This window comes from Spermophilus citellus (genome assembly GCF_964194105.1).
Source record: "Spermophilus citellus genome assembly, chromosome: 12".
In the NCBI taxonomy this organism is placed as follows: domain Eukaryota; kingdom Metazoa; phylum Chordata; class Mammalia; order Rodentia; family Sciuridae; genus Spermophilus; species Spermophilus citellus.
Window position 1 is genome coordinate 83,587,060 of NC_138198.1, and position 15,497 is coordinate 83,602,556.

The 15,497-nt window shown below is 38.0% G+C and overlaps 1 protein-coding gene across 2 annotated transcripts in view; it reads left to right on the top strand.

The window, feature by feature from the left end:
- LAMA3 (laminin subunit alpha 3) overlaps window positions 1–15,497 on the top strand; it is a 244,899-nt gene that overhangs the window by 192,274 nt on the left and 37,128 nt on the right. For both annotated transcript variants that reach the window (XM_081263355.1, XM_081263356.1), the window contains 12 exons: window positions 1,219–1,409; window positions 2,877–2,993; window positions 3,666–3,820; window positions 4,128–4,269; window positions 5,061–5,163; window positions 7,018–7,134; window positions 7,220–7,399; window positions 7,910–8,052; window positions 11,531–11,701; window positions 13,704–13,855; window positions 14,002–14,164; window positions 14,597–14,730. In XM_081263355.1, coding sequence (XP_081119481.1) covers window positions 1,219–1,409; window positions 2,877–2,993; window positions 3,666–3,820; window positions 4,128–4,269; window positions 5,061–5,163; window positions 7,018–7,134; window positions 7,220–7,399; window positions 7,910–8,052; window positions 11,531–11,701; window positions 13,704–13,855; window positions 14,002–14,164; window positions 14,597–14,730 — 1,768 coding nt within the window. The remainder of the gene's footprint in view (window positions 1–1,218; window positions 1,410–2,876; window positions 2,994–3,665; window positions 3,821–4,127; window positions 4,270–5,060; window positions 5,164–7,017; window positions 7,135–7,219; window positions 7,400–7,909; window positions 8,053–11,530; window positions 11,702–13,703; window positions 13,856–14,001; window positions 14,165–14,596; window positions 14,731–15,497) is intronic.

A 15,497-nucleotide genomic window follows, 5' to 3' on the forward strand; every position in this document is an offset into this window, starting at 1 on the left:
GTGACCAAAAGACCTGACAAGAACAATTTTAGAGGGTGAAAGGGGCTCATTATTTCAGAGATCTCAGTCCATAGAGGGCCAGCTCCGTTGCTCTGGGCCCAAGTGAGGTAAGACATCATGGCAGATGATAGAGGAGGGCATGTCACCAAGAAGCAAAGGGAGACTCCCCTCATGATGGACAAAATGTATACCCCAAAGGCATACCCACAAAGACCCACATCCTCTAGTCTCACCCTACCTGCCTTCAATCACCACTTAGTTAATCCCTAATGGAGGATTGATGCACTAATTAGGTTAAGGCTCTCATAACTGAGTCCTTTCACATCTAAGTTTTCTTGCATTGTTCATAATGAGCTTTTGGGAACACCCTCATATCTAAACCATAACAGAGACCAAGAGACTTTTCTTCAAGTGACTATGAATCTATACATATTACCATGGTATAGAAAAAAAAGTGCTTCTAGAAGTTAGATATTCAGACCTCCTTTTTCCTTTTAACTGCATATTCATTCTTTTAATGTTTCTGTACCTCTTTCCAATTTTCTCATTGTATCATTTTTGATATTGAATTGTTGAGTCACAAATCCATATTAGCTGTTATATCAAAAAGCAATTACTGTTATATCGAAATCAATAGAAAAGGACAGCCTTGAAATTAACTGAATATTATCTAACAGTTTTGCCTAGAGAAAATGCCTCAAAACTAAGCTGTTAACTTGGCACATATATTTTTTTCAAGTAAGGATATTTATTCTTTAGTAAAGTGAGGCATCTGTGGTTAATATGCAGACTGTAGCAGTTTTCTTGTAGCAAGGATATTGTTCAAATGCAATCTTAGTCTTGGCTTTTAACTGTTAAGGTGGCAGTTTTAACAGTGAAAGAAGTGTGCACTTTATACTCTGCCACTTTGGTTCAAGTCCTAAGTCTGATTGGTTTTGTAACCATGGGTTGACCCCCTAACTTCTAGAGGCTCCATTTCCTTATCAATAACATGAGAACAATAATTATTATTTTCATGTGTTATAGAAGCTAAAAGATGCAATGCATGCAATGTATGCAGGAGGCGTCATAAATGTCAGTTTCCTTTCCCCTTCCCTCCAAAGTTCAAGGAGACTCACAAAATGAACAGGAGTTCAGTTCTCCTTCTGCAGTCTTTATAACCTAGCTTCAGTATGCTCTTCTCTCAAGTGGGAAACATAAAGTAATGTATTACTACAGTGTTGGACCAGAAAAGGCGGCAAGCCCTGAAGCTGGAGAACAATGGACTTGTAAAGAACATACGGAATTCTTTAAGTGATTATGAAGCCAAACTCCATGACCTGCGTGCTGTGCTACAGGAGGCAGCCGCCCAGACGAAGCAGGCCACTGATCTCAACCAAGACAATGAGCGAGCTTTGGGAACCTTTAAGGTGAGCTCACAGTTGGAACGTGCAGGCTTTCATCATGGTCAAGACAAGGGAACAGGATATTTGTATTAAACAAGTGGCATGGCTAGGGCCCTGGCTGCTTATATCACCTCAGACCCTGCCTGGTCAAGTGGGAATTAGGCATTGAATTCTAGATAGGGAAGAGGGGTGGGAGGGCAATGGAGGGGATAGGAGATTCGCAAGGACGGTGGAATGTGATGGACATCACCATCCAAAGTACATGTATAAAGACTCGAATTGGGTTGTCAATATACTTTATATATAAACAGAGATATGAAAACAGAGATGTGTGGTATATATGTGTAATAAGAATTGTAATGCAAAATTTAAAAAAACAAAGTACATGTATAAAGGCATGAATTGGCTTGAACATACTCTATATGCAAAGATATGAAAAATTATACTCTATATGTGTAATAAGAATTGAAATGTATTCCACTGTCGTGTATTCAAAAAAATAAAATCAATAAAACTAAAAACAAATAAACAAATAAATAAATACAAAACCAGTCAATTCCACTCCTCAGCTACCAGAAAAGATTCTGGACTTCAGTCGCAGGCTAAGCCTTTCAAACTGCCTCAACCCTTCCCCTGGCTGAAAGAGTGTTGGAGGAATAATGATGCCAAGAAAATGATAAATTAATCATGTTAGAGTTAATGAAGTATACTTTGTTTCCAATGACATGATTTGTCAGATAGGTAAGCATCATAATCTCCAGCAAAGGCATTTAAGTTATTCCAAGCTTCATAGGATACAAGTTAAGAACAGGCTGCAAACAGAAGCTACAGTGGCAGAATTTAGAGCTCAAGAATTCATACCTTGCATTTTTAATAGTGAGTCTTATACAACAAACAATAACCAAAATGTAGGATTAAAGTCAAATTACATCAGACTGACCCCCAAAGTGATGTCTTGTGCATGGCCTCATGCTCAGCTCCCACTGCTTCCCCTCCTCTGTCTGAATCCCTGACTGTGCCTGGCAGGGAGCAGACTCCAGCTGCATGGCTGTTTGACCTTGAGCCACCTTTTGGCCTGGCCTGCTCAGGTCCTGTGTCATCTCTCATTCAAGCACCTGTTACATTTTCGCTGGGACTGGCAGACAGTGTGCTGGTTAGTCCTTGATTTATTGAGTTAAAATCTCTCATTCTGTTCCCCAAATTTAGAACTTAGTAATATTTTCACCTCACTGGTCAAGTTGACCCAGGGTAGAAATCTTTGACCGTGTTAGCGCTTGTTTCCTTAGCAGATAGTGGGAGGAAACTATGGCAACAAGATGACACTGAGGAGAGAACCCATGTCCCATCACTTTGTAGTTGCACAGACCAACCTCAGGTTCAAGAAAACATTCTGATTCTGAATTGCTTATATGCTGTTGTCCAATAAATCCATCTGTGCTTTCTGATGATGTGTCTTGGAGTTCAAGCAGATGTTCTTTTTATCCTCTCCAGAATCAAGTGAAAGAAATTGATTTGCTGAAGAGTGATTTCACAAAGCTCTTGTCTACTGCAGACTCTTCCTTGCTTCAGACCAACACTGTACTACAGCAGATGGACAAAAAACAGAAGGTAGAGGAGGCTGCTAATTCTCTAGAAAAAATCTAGAAACATTTAAGTTATATTATTGGGGGACTGATCTATTTTTTTTTTCTTGAACGTGTGTCTTTTAGGTGGAAGCAAATAGCCCCAAAAGTTATCAGTGTTTCTCCTTTGGGCCAGGGGTACAAATGATGTGTCTTATCAAAGTCCATCTGTTTTACCTAATTTGTCTGCAAGGAGCAAGTCACTTTTATGATAAAAACAATAACAACAACAATTTGAAATGCTGTTTCTTAAATATCAAGCATATCTTTATTAATAGAATGCATTTAAGACTTGATAAAAGATTGACAAAATTTCTTAGCAGCCTAATGGGCATTTTGAAAGTGTCATTTATAACAACTATTTCCATGTCATAAAATCCTTTGGTTTCATAGAACTTTACCTTGATGATGACATTATACTTTTATAAACTTACTAAAGAGGTTTCCCACTAAAAATAAAATGCTCGAGATGATGGTAAGACATGGAGGGATATTGTCAATACTCCTATCTGAAGTAACCAAGGATTAATTGGTATGCTAAATGGGCTTAGAAAATATAATTTCACATGGGAAACATCATTTGTGACAGAGTTTGAGAAAATGGTATATATGGCCTTTGCTTGAATTTATACTGTCTTTATTTACTTGGAAAAAATAGGAATATGAAAAATTAGTTTCCACTTTAAATGCAAGAAGACAGGAACTAAGTGACAAAGTGAGAGAACTCTCCAGATCAGCGAGCAAGACATCCCTGGTAGTGGAGGCAGAAAAGCATGCACAGTCTTTACAAGAACTGGCCAAGCAGCTGGAAGAGTAAGTGGATGGAGAGATCCAAACCCTAGGGGCTGGTTAAGTGCCAAGTGAGGCCCTTCATGAGCTAGCGAGGGGCCCAGAATATGACAGAGAGTGGGGTCCTGGCTGAGGCCCCATCCAGGACCCACAGCCCAGGTCAGAACCAGACCCACAATGAGGAGTGGATTCCCAACCATGACCTGTGGGTGGAGCTGCAGAGGCCACCACATCTGGTGTCCACTTGCCTAAAGAAATGGGAAGAGTGGAGGGGATGGCAGCCCTTACATCAAACCTGTTAGAGAACCTAACCTGCTCGACCTTTTTGCAGGATCAAAAGAAATGCCAGTGGGGATGAGCTGGTACGCCGTGCTGTGGACGCTGCCACCGCCTACGAGAACATCCTCAATGCCATCAATGCAGCAGAGGATGCTGCCAACAAGGCCACCAGTGCATCTGAGTCAGCCCTCCAGGTGGGCATCTGTGCCAGTAGCTTGTGTAGATTTGATCTGGAGGCAATACATTTTCTTATTCTCATTCTCTGTGTATGGAGGATATTGAAAAGCATTATTGCAAATCAGAACTTTTTTATAGAATACACTTAAACTCACTCTATTCATGGGCCATTTCTCTATTTATTTGACAATTTGATGTCTGTAGTGCAGTTTAAAACTATTTGTAAATCCAGATAGAAATTACAACCATTATTGACTGTGAATGTAAACAAGTAGTATATTCTGCTTGCCAGGTATACCTTTATCCTGTGATTAAATATTAGCATTTTCCAAAAAGAGACTTTTGTAAACAATTTGACCACTGTTTTCTACCAGTGATTTGGTTTTACATCTGGGTATGTCTGTGGAGTTTTGTGAGATCTAACCTGTATCATATAATATTCAGAAAAAAACAAAGGACAAAAATATTAAATATCAGAGTCAGAAGAACAGGCCTTCATGGCAAGTTAAAGATTTAGGTTTCAAAATGTGAAAGCCTGAATTAAATTCTCCCTTTGATTATTAGAAGGGGTACAAGTGACAGCAGGCAACTATCTCATCATCTGCCAGTATGTCACTGAAGATGGGTCCACCTCCCTGAACCCTGGATGTCTACCTAGAACCAAACTATCTCTTTTTAGGGAATAGTATACTTCTAGGCCCCTTCTCCCCTTCAGACTTGAAAGAGCTTGAAGACTATGGTGAAACTCTTCCTTCATATTTCCTAAGGTGTAGCGTATGGTTAAGACTGATAAATGCTTTGCTTGCAGACAGTGATAAAGGAAAATCTTCCCGGAAAAGCTAAGACCCTGAGTTCTGACAGTGATAAACTGCTGCACAAAGCCAAGTTAACACAGAAGGAGCTACAGCAAGGTATTGGGGACCTGGGGGTAGCAGGGATAGTCAAGGGTTTAAGATGACCTTTGGGACCAGGAGAGGCAGCCCTGGAAACAAATGTTCTTTCTGAATTTCAGTGTCAACACAGAAGATACCGAATTTGTGATTTATTTTTCAATATCATGTATCAACCCCAAAACTCTAAATATCCCCCATCCATCATCTATGAAATTGACTACAGTCTATTAATCATAAAAAAGTCTTGTGGTGATAGACCCTGAGTGGAGACTCTTAATTTAATCAATTTTGTGACCATGGCATTGGGAACCCACATTCCAGATCATTCATTCCAGGTCATTGATGCAATTGTTTTCAAATTTCTTCTTTCTCTGTCTCTTTCTTTTTTCCTTTCTTTCTCTCTCTCTCTCTCTCTCTCTCTCTCTCTCTCTCTCTCTCTCTCTCTCTCTCTCTCTCCTTCTTTCTCTTTCTTTCTCTCTCTCTTTTGTTCTTTCTTTTTTTCACTGGAAGTTGAATCCAGAGTGCTCTACTACTGAGCTACAACCACAGCTCTTTAATTTTTTTTTACTTTCTTAAATTTTGCTTTATTTTGAGGCACAGTCTCATACCTGATTACTGTTTCATAATTTCTGAAGTCCTAAAATCAAAAGATCAAAAGTACCCCAAAAGCCACTATGGCTCTGAAACATGAGAAGTTTTTAAGCGTAAATTTTATCTTTGGAAATTTTTTCACTTAATTTAATTTAATTTTGTTTAAAAAGAATGAAACTGTTTTAAACTCACCAAACTCCTGTGTTCTAAAAATTCTGTCTTTTGAATTTCTCTGGTCTCTTGTGGGCATTTAAGGCTAAGTAGAAATCTGAGCCCACAGTCCTCACTTAGCTTCTTTGTTCTTTACGATGGATTAGACAATGCCTTTGTAAATTTATTTATTAAGAATTTTTTAAAAATTAAATATATGAAAAATAAAATACAGAAAAAATATGTACTAATAAACACACATTTGCCTAGCCATTTTTAAGAATTAAAATTTCATGGCATGACACCTGCTCTCTTTATGAAATTTGAGCTTAGAGGTAGGATTGGTGAGGTTTGTTTGTTTTTTGCAGTGCTGGAGATCAAACCCAGGACCTCTCACATACTAAGCACGCACTTCATCACTGGGCTACATTCCCAGTCCAAGATCAATGTTTTAAGTAGGTTTGAATGCTAATACCTACACTGCTTAAAAAAAAAAAAGTAGTCCCAGAATCATAATGTGAGTCACATATCATCAGTATGATTTTAAAGCATATTTTAAAATATACAGCAATATTTGAAATTGGTCAGGTTGAAATGAACAGGAACAAACAATGTCTACTTTGTGTTCTTTAGATGACGCACGCTCTCTCTCAAAAAAAAAGCCCTTCTTGTCCTCCAACTGAAGAGCATTCTTTCTGCATTATTCATTTGTTCATTCATACATTCACTCATTCAACAAATATGTGCTAATATGAATCTCCAGCTAGCGCCAGACACTGTGCCCTGTGCTGGTACTTAGCATCAAATAAGACAGACACTCCCTTCACGAAGCAGAGTCTTCTGGTCCCAGTGGAGTAGTTCAGCCCTTTCCTGAGTTATTCAGCTTCTCGCTTTCTTCATGCATTTCTAAGGAGTCTGTCACCACAAGGCTCTGATGCACTTGTGGCATCTGTAACCAGAGGGTCCCAGAGCTGTCAGTCTAGGCCATGTGCAGCGGGCATCTTTGGAATGAACCCCAAGGCACAAGTCTGCCCAATATCTCCCTGATGCGAGCTATCTCAGAGGTCACAAATATCAATAAAGGATCAGAGCTCATAGAGTGATTGCCTCTTGCTGTTTATTTTCTTCTAGAAATCAATCCAGCTCTCAACAACCTACAGCAAACCCTGAATGTTGTGACGGTTCAGAAAAAACTGATAGACACCAATCTCACTACTGTCCGTGACAACCTTCGTGGGATACAGAGAGGTCATCATCTCCCTGGACTACTGTACTCGGTTTCTTTTGTTGAATGTTTTAAATTCTTACACCTCCCTATCTGTGTGTGCATTAGGTGACATCGATGGCATGATTAGCGGTGCAAAGGGCCTGGTCAGAAAGGCTGACGACATCACAAGTGAGGTTCTGGATGGGCTTAACCCCATTCAGACAGACTTGGAAAGAATTAAGGATACTTATGGGAGCACACAGAGTGCAGACTTCAACCAGGCTCTGAGTGATGCACATAACTCAGGTACCAGGCTTTCTTGGGTCAGGTGTATTAGCCATTTTCTGCATTGTTGTGGGTCTTGGTACATCTCAGTTCTTCCCTGGTAAAGTCTGATCTTAAATGAAAATATTTGAAAATAGTTTAACATCATACATTCAAATAGTATTGATATTCTATTAGAAAGACCAGGCACGCTGTTTTTCCTTTTTTAATCCATTGACAGTGCTATTAATTTTCTTTTTTTTTAAATAGAGCGATCAGTTCCTGAATCATGAGGTATTTAATTATGATTGATATTAAGGATTAGAAAACAAATTTTTTTTCTTGTAGTGAGCAAGGAAAAGGATATGATACTTATATTGAAGAATAAAATCTATGATGCATTTGGAAAGGGATCATCTGACTATGATCCATCCTGTTCAACATCAAGCCTAAGCTTGCCACTTACTAAATGTTGTCCATGATAAGAACATCTGTATTTAACCTTTTCTCAATGCACAATTTAAAATTTCTGTTTTCTCATCTCACCAACAGTAAAGAAATTAACTAAGAAACTTCCAGATCTTTTGAGCAAGATTGAAAGTATCAACCAACAACTGTTACCCTTGGGAAACATCTCTGACAATATGGACCGAATTCGGGAACTAATTCAGCAGGCCAGAGATGCTGCAAATAAGGTGCCGTGTCCTCACTTTGTCATATCGAAGGCTAATTCTTTGATATATTAGTTATCACATTCATCAAGAAAGGAAAGGCGTTAATTTATTCGAGAATTGATTGTCTTTCTCGCCCTAATTATTTGGTAGATTGAAATATAAAGGTTGATTTCCCTCTCTTACCTTCAGAAGTGCATATGACCTTCATCCTCTACATTTTCTGGTCTATCAGGGACTTGAAGCAGTTTCTTCCCACTGAGTTGATGCAGGCAGGAAGGATATTCTTCCAGACCTAACTTGTTAAACTATTATTGCAAGTTCAGGTGAGGGGTTCAATTATCAGAATGTGGCAATATAATACTGCACAGAACCTTACTCTCTTGTAACTTGAAAAGTGGAGAATCTATCTTTGTTGAGGATGGAAGACAGGATTATAGCAGTTTTCTATCACTGGAGGATTGATCGATCAGCCTTTCTTATTTTCACCTGACATTATTTGCTTGAATGCCTGACATTCCTCGTATGATTTATATTGTCCCCAAACAATGTACAGTGATCCTCCCTTAACATGGAAGATACATTTCAAGAGCACTGCCCACCCCCTGGCCAAGGATGCCTGAGACTATTTTTTTCTACTTATTGATACCTATGATAAAGTTTTATTTACAGACTAGACATGGTAAGAGATTAATAGCAATAACTAATTATAAAATCGAGCCATTATAACAATATAATAAAAGGTATGTAAATTTTTTTCTCTCAAAATAACATTATACTGTACTCACCTTTTTTCTTATGTTGATATGAGATAATACAATGCTTACATAATGAAATGAAGTGAAGTTGATAGTGTAGGCATCATGATATAGCATTAGGGTTCTACGTAAGGGTTACTTAGATAGCATAACAGTCCATTCAGTAACCAAGACAACTACTAAGTGGGTATCGGGCAGGTAGAATATAGAGTGTGGATACTCTGGACAAAAAAAAAATAATTCACATTCTGGACAGAATTAAGTGTGATAACATAAGATTTTACCACTTTACTCAGACTGGTGTCCTCTGTGAAACTTATGAATTAGTTATTTCTGGAATTTTCCATTTAATAATTTTGGACCACACACACAAAAAAAAGATTTTGACTATGAGTAATTGAAACCTTGGAAAACAAGGCCTTGTGTGAGAGGGAATTATTGTAAAGAAAGTCTTTGTATTTCAAAACAAGTCCTTGTATTTTGCAATACAATCCTAGCCAGCTTCTTGTGAGATGTTTGGGAAAGAAGGTCAATGCAGAATACCACCGTCCTGGAGGCACCGTGGTTGATTTCTAGACTTAATATTACTTTTTTATTTTCAGCCTCAGCAACTGCTCTTTCTTTCAGGAAAGAGAAATAATCCCAACAGAGAACCTTTAGCAAAAGAGAAAGTTTTGAAGAAACTACCCTTTTTTTATTTTATCAAGATAAATATTTATTTATGATGATTATCATTATTGGCAGCTATTAACTGGGTAAGAATTATGAACCAGGAATTGTATGGGATCCTCTGAATGCACTTAGTAGCTTTTTTTTTTTTTACTGTTTATTTTATTTTTTTTTTCATTTTTTTATTGGTTGCTCAAAACATTACAAAGCTCTTGACATATCATATTTCATACATAAGCTTCAAGTGAGTTATGAACTCCCATTTTTACCCCAAACACAGATTGCAAGATCATATCAGTTACACATCCACATTTTTACATAATGCCATACTAGTAACTGTTGTATTCTGCTACCTTTCCTATCCTATACTATCCCCCCTCCCCTCCCCTCCCATCTTCTCTATCTACCCCATCTACTGTAATTCATTTCTCTCCTTGTTTATTTTCCCATTCCCCTCACAGCCTCTTATATGTAATTTTGTATAACAATGAGGGAAGAAAAGATTAACATTAAACAGAAACTACCCTTTTTAATTCCTGTGCATGTTTTGCAAAAACCAAAAGAAAAAGAATGTGTCTGTAGCTTTTGTCCTTATGAGTTGATTCACTAGTTTATTTAACAAGACTTGCAGTGTATTATAGCACAGTGGTTAAAAACTGGTGAATGAAGCCAGATTGTCTTGGTTTAATTCTTGTTCAGTCACTTATGAACTGTGAGGCCTTGAACAAGTCACTTCACCTCTTCTGTGCCTCAGTTTCTTCATCTGGGGAGTAGGGTCAATAATAGTACCAACCTCAAGAGACTGTTAGAGTCAAATGAGCTAATGTAGAACAGTTCCTGGCAGATAGTAAGTAGCCTTAGTGGAAAATAATATTTAAAAAAGTAAGGCAGTGCTTTTGGGTACCTGATGTGCACTGGTACTCCCTTGGGTATGAGGACACAGAAATAACTAAGTCATTGTCCTGAACTCAGGCTGCTCACCAACCACTGTAAATGGTTTCTTAGACTTTGCTAAGAATAAAGTTGTGTTTATGTCTTAGCAAGTCCCAATTCTACCTCAAGGGGCTCAGAGTGGTACTAATGGATAGCACTAACAGACATGTATTAGAATGTTCATTGCAGCAATTTTTCATGATAATTATTTTTTTGAGAAAAGCTGAAAGTTTGAAATAGTAACTGTGAACAAGCTGGAGCAATGCATTATTAGCACAGATAAATCTACAAACCTAGTGCCCAGCAAAGAAAGCAAGTTGTAAAGGATGTGTACAGGCAGATACCATTTGTGTAAAATATTTAACACATGAAAAATAAGACTAGTTAGAGTGAGTAGATAAATGTATATGTAAAAAATATTTAAAATGCATAAAATTTGTATGTAACTAAATTCAGAGTAGTGGTGACCTCTGAGAAGGGAGAGAGTAGAACAGGGACAGTTATATCCCTTATGTTTTATTTCTTAAGATGGTATAAACATACAGGCATATTCTCTGTACCCCACCCCATCCCCACCTCTTTTTTAACACATAAAATATATTCCCAACTTACAAAAGTATTGGTCCATGTCCGATTGGAGGGGGAAAAAAGGCCCTTCTCCACAGAGATTCTAAAAGGCACTATTTTAGAGCCTTAATGCATGCATTCATGCACTTTTAAAGACTGAATGCCTGTAATATATGCAACCATAACATGTAATATGTTCATGGGAATTAATTCCTTAAAAATGCATTTAAAAATATTTTTGCTGTATTATAGATCTTTCTACATATCCAGACACCACGCCAAGTGCTTCTATGCACTGACAATAATCATACATTAATTTCTGTATAAAATTCATCCAGAGTTGGAATACTACTACTAGGACTACTTATTAATATTAATATCAGGGAGAGCATGAATACCCTATTATCTGGCTCCTCAAACAGCTTCCTGAGTTGTAACTTGGGTCCAGGAGATATCCATACTCCCTGTTTTTTATCAGAGCTGTTCAGGATGGGTGATAAATAGGGCCAACAACAAAGACAGTGAGAACACCACTGTCTGCATCAGAACATTTGACACCTGATCATTCCTCATAGGTCGCAGTCCCCATGAGATTCAATGGTAAATCTGGCGTTGAAGTCCGACTTCCAAATGACCTGGAAGATTTGAAAGGATACACATCTCTCTCTTTGTTTCTTCAAAGACCTGACTCAAGAGAAAATGGGGGGACTGAGAATATGTTTGTGATGTACCTCGGAAATAAAGATGTAAGTATTGCTTGTATGTTTCTTTTGTTTTTATAGCAGAATGTTTTGGGAGGTGTGTATTTTTGAGACTACATCCCTGCCATTAGCATATCATGGTAAATCCCCTTAAGGCATCAAAAAATCCCACCACGGCTACCCCTCACCACACCTCCCTGCCGTGGGGACAGCCACTTGAGATGTCCATCCATCATGGATTATTAGCTGCTGATGGATCAAGTGGCCTTACTTGGTTGACTCAGGATGTGGACACATGTGTGTGTACCTGTGAGCACATGCACATGTGAGTGGGGAGGATCGGCATCCTCTCTCCACACTGCCAGGGCATCAAGATCAAGACTTCATGGAAATCAACTTTAGCTCCTTCTCACAGAAGCATGACCCTATTATATTCCTCAGAAGGCCCAGCCACAGACCCTTCCTCAAGTCTGCAGGGTGGGAATCATCCATGGATGAGAATGGAAGTGAAACAAAGCCTTTCTTGCCTAATAAGAAATGCAGGTGCCCCACCTTTTTATCATCCAAATTCACTAACCTTACCATTGTAGGAATTTTGAATGGTTGGTGTTAGATTCTTAAAATCAACAGTACTATTAATTACACTTTCATGCTTCAAAATGTTGGCACTTTATTTGTAGTCACCTTATGACACGACTTTTTGCTTTGTATTATGACAAAATGCACATTACTTTATGCCTTCAACAAATTTACACCATATGCAGTCAGACCTTCATCTCCATGGGTTCCACATCTATGGATTCAACCAACCATGGATCAAAAATGTCCAGACAAGAATAAATTGCATCTGCTGGGCATAATGGTGCACGCCTGTAATCCCAGTGGCTTGGGAGGCTGAGGCAGGAGGATTATGAATTCAAAGCTAGCCTCAGCAAAAGCAAGGTGCTAAGCAACTCGATGAAACCCTGTCTCTGAAGAAAATACAAAATAGGACTGGGAATGTGGCTCAGTGGCTGAGTGCCCCTGAGTTCAATCCCTGGTACCCCAAAACAGATAGATAGATAGATAGATAGATAGATAGATAGATAGATAGATAGATAGATAGAAAGATAGATAGATAGATAGATAGATAGATAGATAGATAGATAGATAGATAGATAGATAGATAGATAGATAGATAGGAAGCATCTGGACTAACATGTATAGATATTTTTCTTGTTGTTCCCTCTATGATACAATTTAAGAACTATTTATATAGTGTTTACATTAAATAAAGTATTATAAGTAATGTAGAGACAATTTAATGTCTTTGGGAGGATGTGCATAAGCTATATGCAAATACTATGCCAATTGATATATGAGACTTGAGAATTTGCAGATTTGGGTATCTTTGGGGGTCCTAGAATCAATCCTCCCTGAAAACAGAGGGAGATTGCACTTATTATCTACCACACCTTGTGTTTATGATAATCAAAAATTTATTTCTTGAATGTACTAAATGCCAATATACATTTTAAATGGTTCCAATGGCTTTATAACATTTTATATTATGTATACTTCACCACAATTTTTAAAGATTTACTTTTTCCTCAACATGCTCACGTTCTAAGAAGGAGGAAAGATATGTACATAGCTGACATGGCAAAATAGAGGTATCGTAGAAGAAACAGCCACAAAGTTTAAGAGGGTATGGCTTGCACTAACAGAACAAAAATGTCCTCTCTCTCTGTTACCAGATTGAAATCTAATGGATGTCTGAGTCCATATCTGGTCTATCTGTATGACAGGTGTTATGAAATACTTGGAGATTGAGAAAATGGAGGAATTATGGAAATAAAGGCACTATAACATGAGCAAAGATGGCCCAGATATTATTAATTAACTTAATTGGTCTATAAGAGGATGTACCTCATTTATTCTGTCTGCCCAAGGCTCAATGCGTAAAACCCATTAATTTATGAAATAAAACTCTGGAGATCTTCTTGGGATGGAAAGTTGGGAAAAACATAAGTGTTTGAAGGGTTCTGAGGTGGCCTTTATGTCCCAGGCCTCCAAGGACTACATTGGCATGGCAGTTGTGGATGGCCAGCTCACGTGTGTGTACAACCTGGGAGAACGAGAGGCAGAGCTCCAGGTGGATCAGACCTTGACCGAGAGTGAGTCCCAGGAGGCTGTAATGGACCGGGTGAAATTTCAGAGGTACAAATTGGATTTGATATTGCTCTTTGTGAACCTGACCTACACTCCCCAAACTCTTCATTTATCTGTTGACAAACGCTATTTTTCATATGTTGGATTTGAATTCTTTAATTTTTCTTATAACTTTATTATCTAATTTTAAACAGAATTTATCAGTTTGCAAGGCTTAATTACACCAAAGAGGCCACCTCCAATAAACCCAAAGCATCCCAATTCCATGACATGGATAGTGGAAGTAGCAACACACTCCTTAATTTGGATCCTGAAAATGTTGTGTTTTATGTTGGAGGTTATCCACCTGGTTTTAAAGTAAGTATAAATGTTATTTCCCTGAATGAAAACATAAATTTAAAATAACATAATGATTCATCTCTATTTTAATTAATTACCTTATAATGGATTTGACCTTGTTTTTAAACACATCTAGTGATAATAACTAACACTAATTGAGTACTTCCTCTGTATACTCTTCTAACCTTAAGTGTATTAATTTAAGTAAACATCATTTTCATTAGCATTTGACAGATGAGGAAACTGAAGCAAAGAGGTTTAGTAACTTGTCCATGATTATACAACTATTCAAAAGCAAAGCCAGGTCATCAAGCTACAGGGCCCACATTCCTAACCCTTACGAACTGTTGACTGTTCAAAGTGATAGGCTTATACTATTTTTTTTGTTAGACTTATTACTTTCCTTTGCTCAATTAGTGGAAGATTTTGTTTTGTTTGTTTCATTTTCAGCTTCCCAGTAGACTGAGATTCCCTCCATACAAAGGTTGTATTGAATTAGATGACCTCAATGAAAATGTTCTGAGTTTGTACAACTTCAAAAAAACTTTCAATCTCAACACAACTGAGGTGGAGCCTTGTAGAAGGTAAATGAAATCTAAAATTCAGTGTCTGTGTAACTGAGTGGGTAGCCTGCAGTACATTTACCTGTAAGAAAGGGTGGTTAGGGAAGCTATTGATATTGTTTGATGCTTTGGGTCAGTAGTTCTTAAATTATGCATGCAACACTGCTAGTCCATCCTGAAAATCTCATAATGTCAGTCTTCTCCAAGTTGTATAAAACATTAGATTGATAGAGTTTTCTCAATTTTTTAAAAAGACGAAATCTTTCTTAAATTTTTGATGTCTCGTACCACAAGATGATACCTGTTTTAGACATAAAATTACATATTTACTTTAAATTTTAAAAAACAGTGATATGCAAAGTGGGTGACTTTGTAGGTACAGTGCTGGCTGAACCTTTTTGAGAATTGCTGCTTTGAGCTTCTAACCATCCTTACAATTAAAAGGACTTAGAACAGCCAAGGGTGGTGGCACAAGCCTGTAAGCCCAGTAGCTGGGGAGACTGAAGCCCGAGGATCGAAAGTTCAAAGCCAGCCTCAGCAATTAGTGAGGTGCTAAGTAACTCACTGAGGCCCTGCCTCTAAATAAAATACAAAAAAGGGCTAGGGATGTGGCTCAGTTGTTGAGTGCCCCTGAGTTCAATCCTTGGTCGCCTCCCTCCCCCCCAAAAAAGAGTCTTGGAAGAGTCCAAAGAGCTAGGTCAAGCATTTATTGCTCAGAATAAGGTTATATTTCAAATGAGTACTTTTCAACATTTCAAAAGCTTCAGCTTGTAGGCCACTTCCTTGTT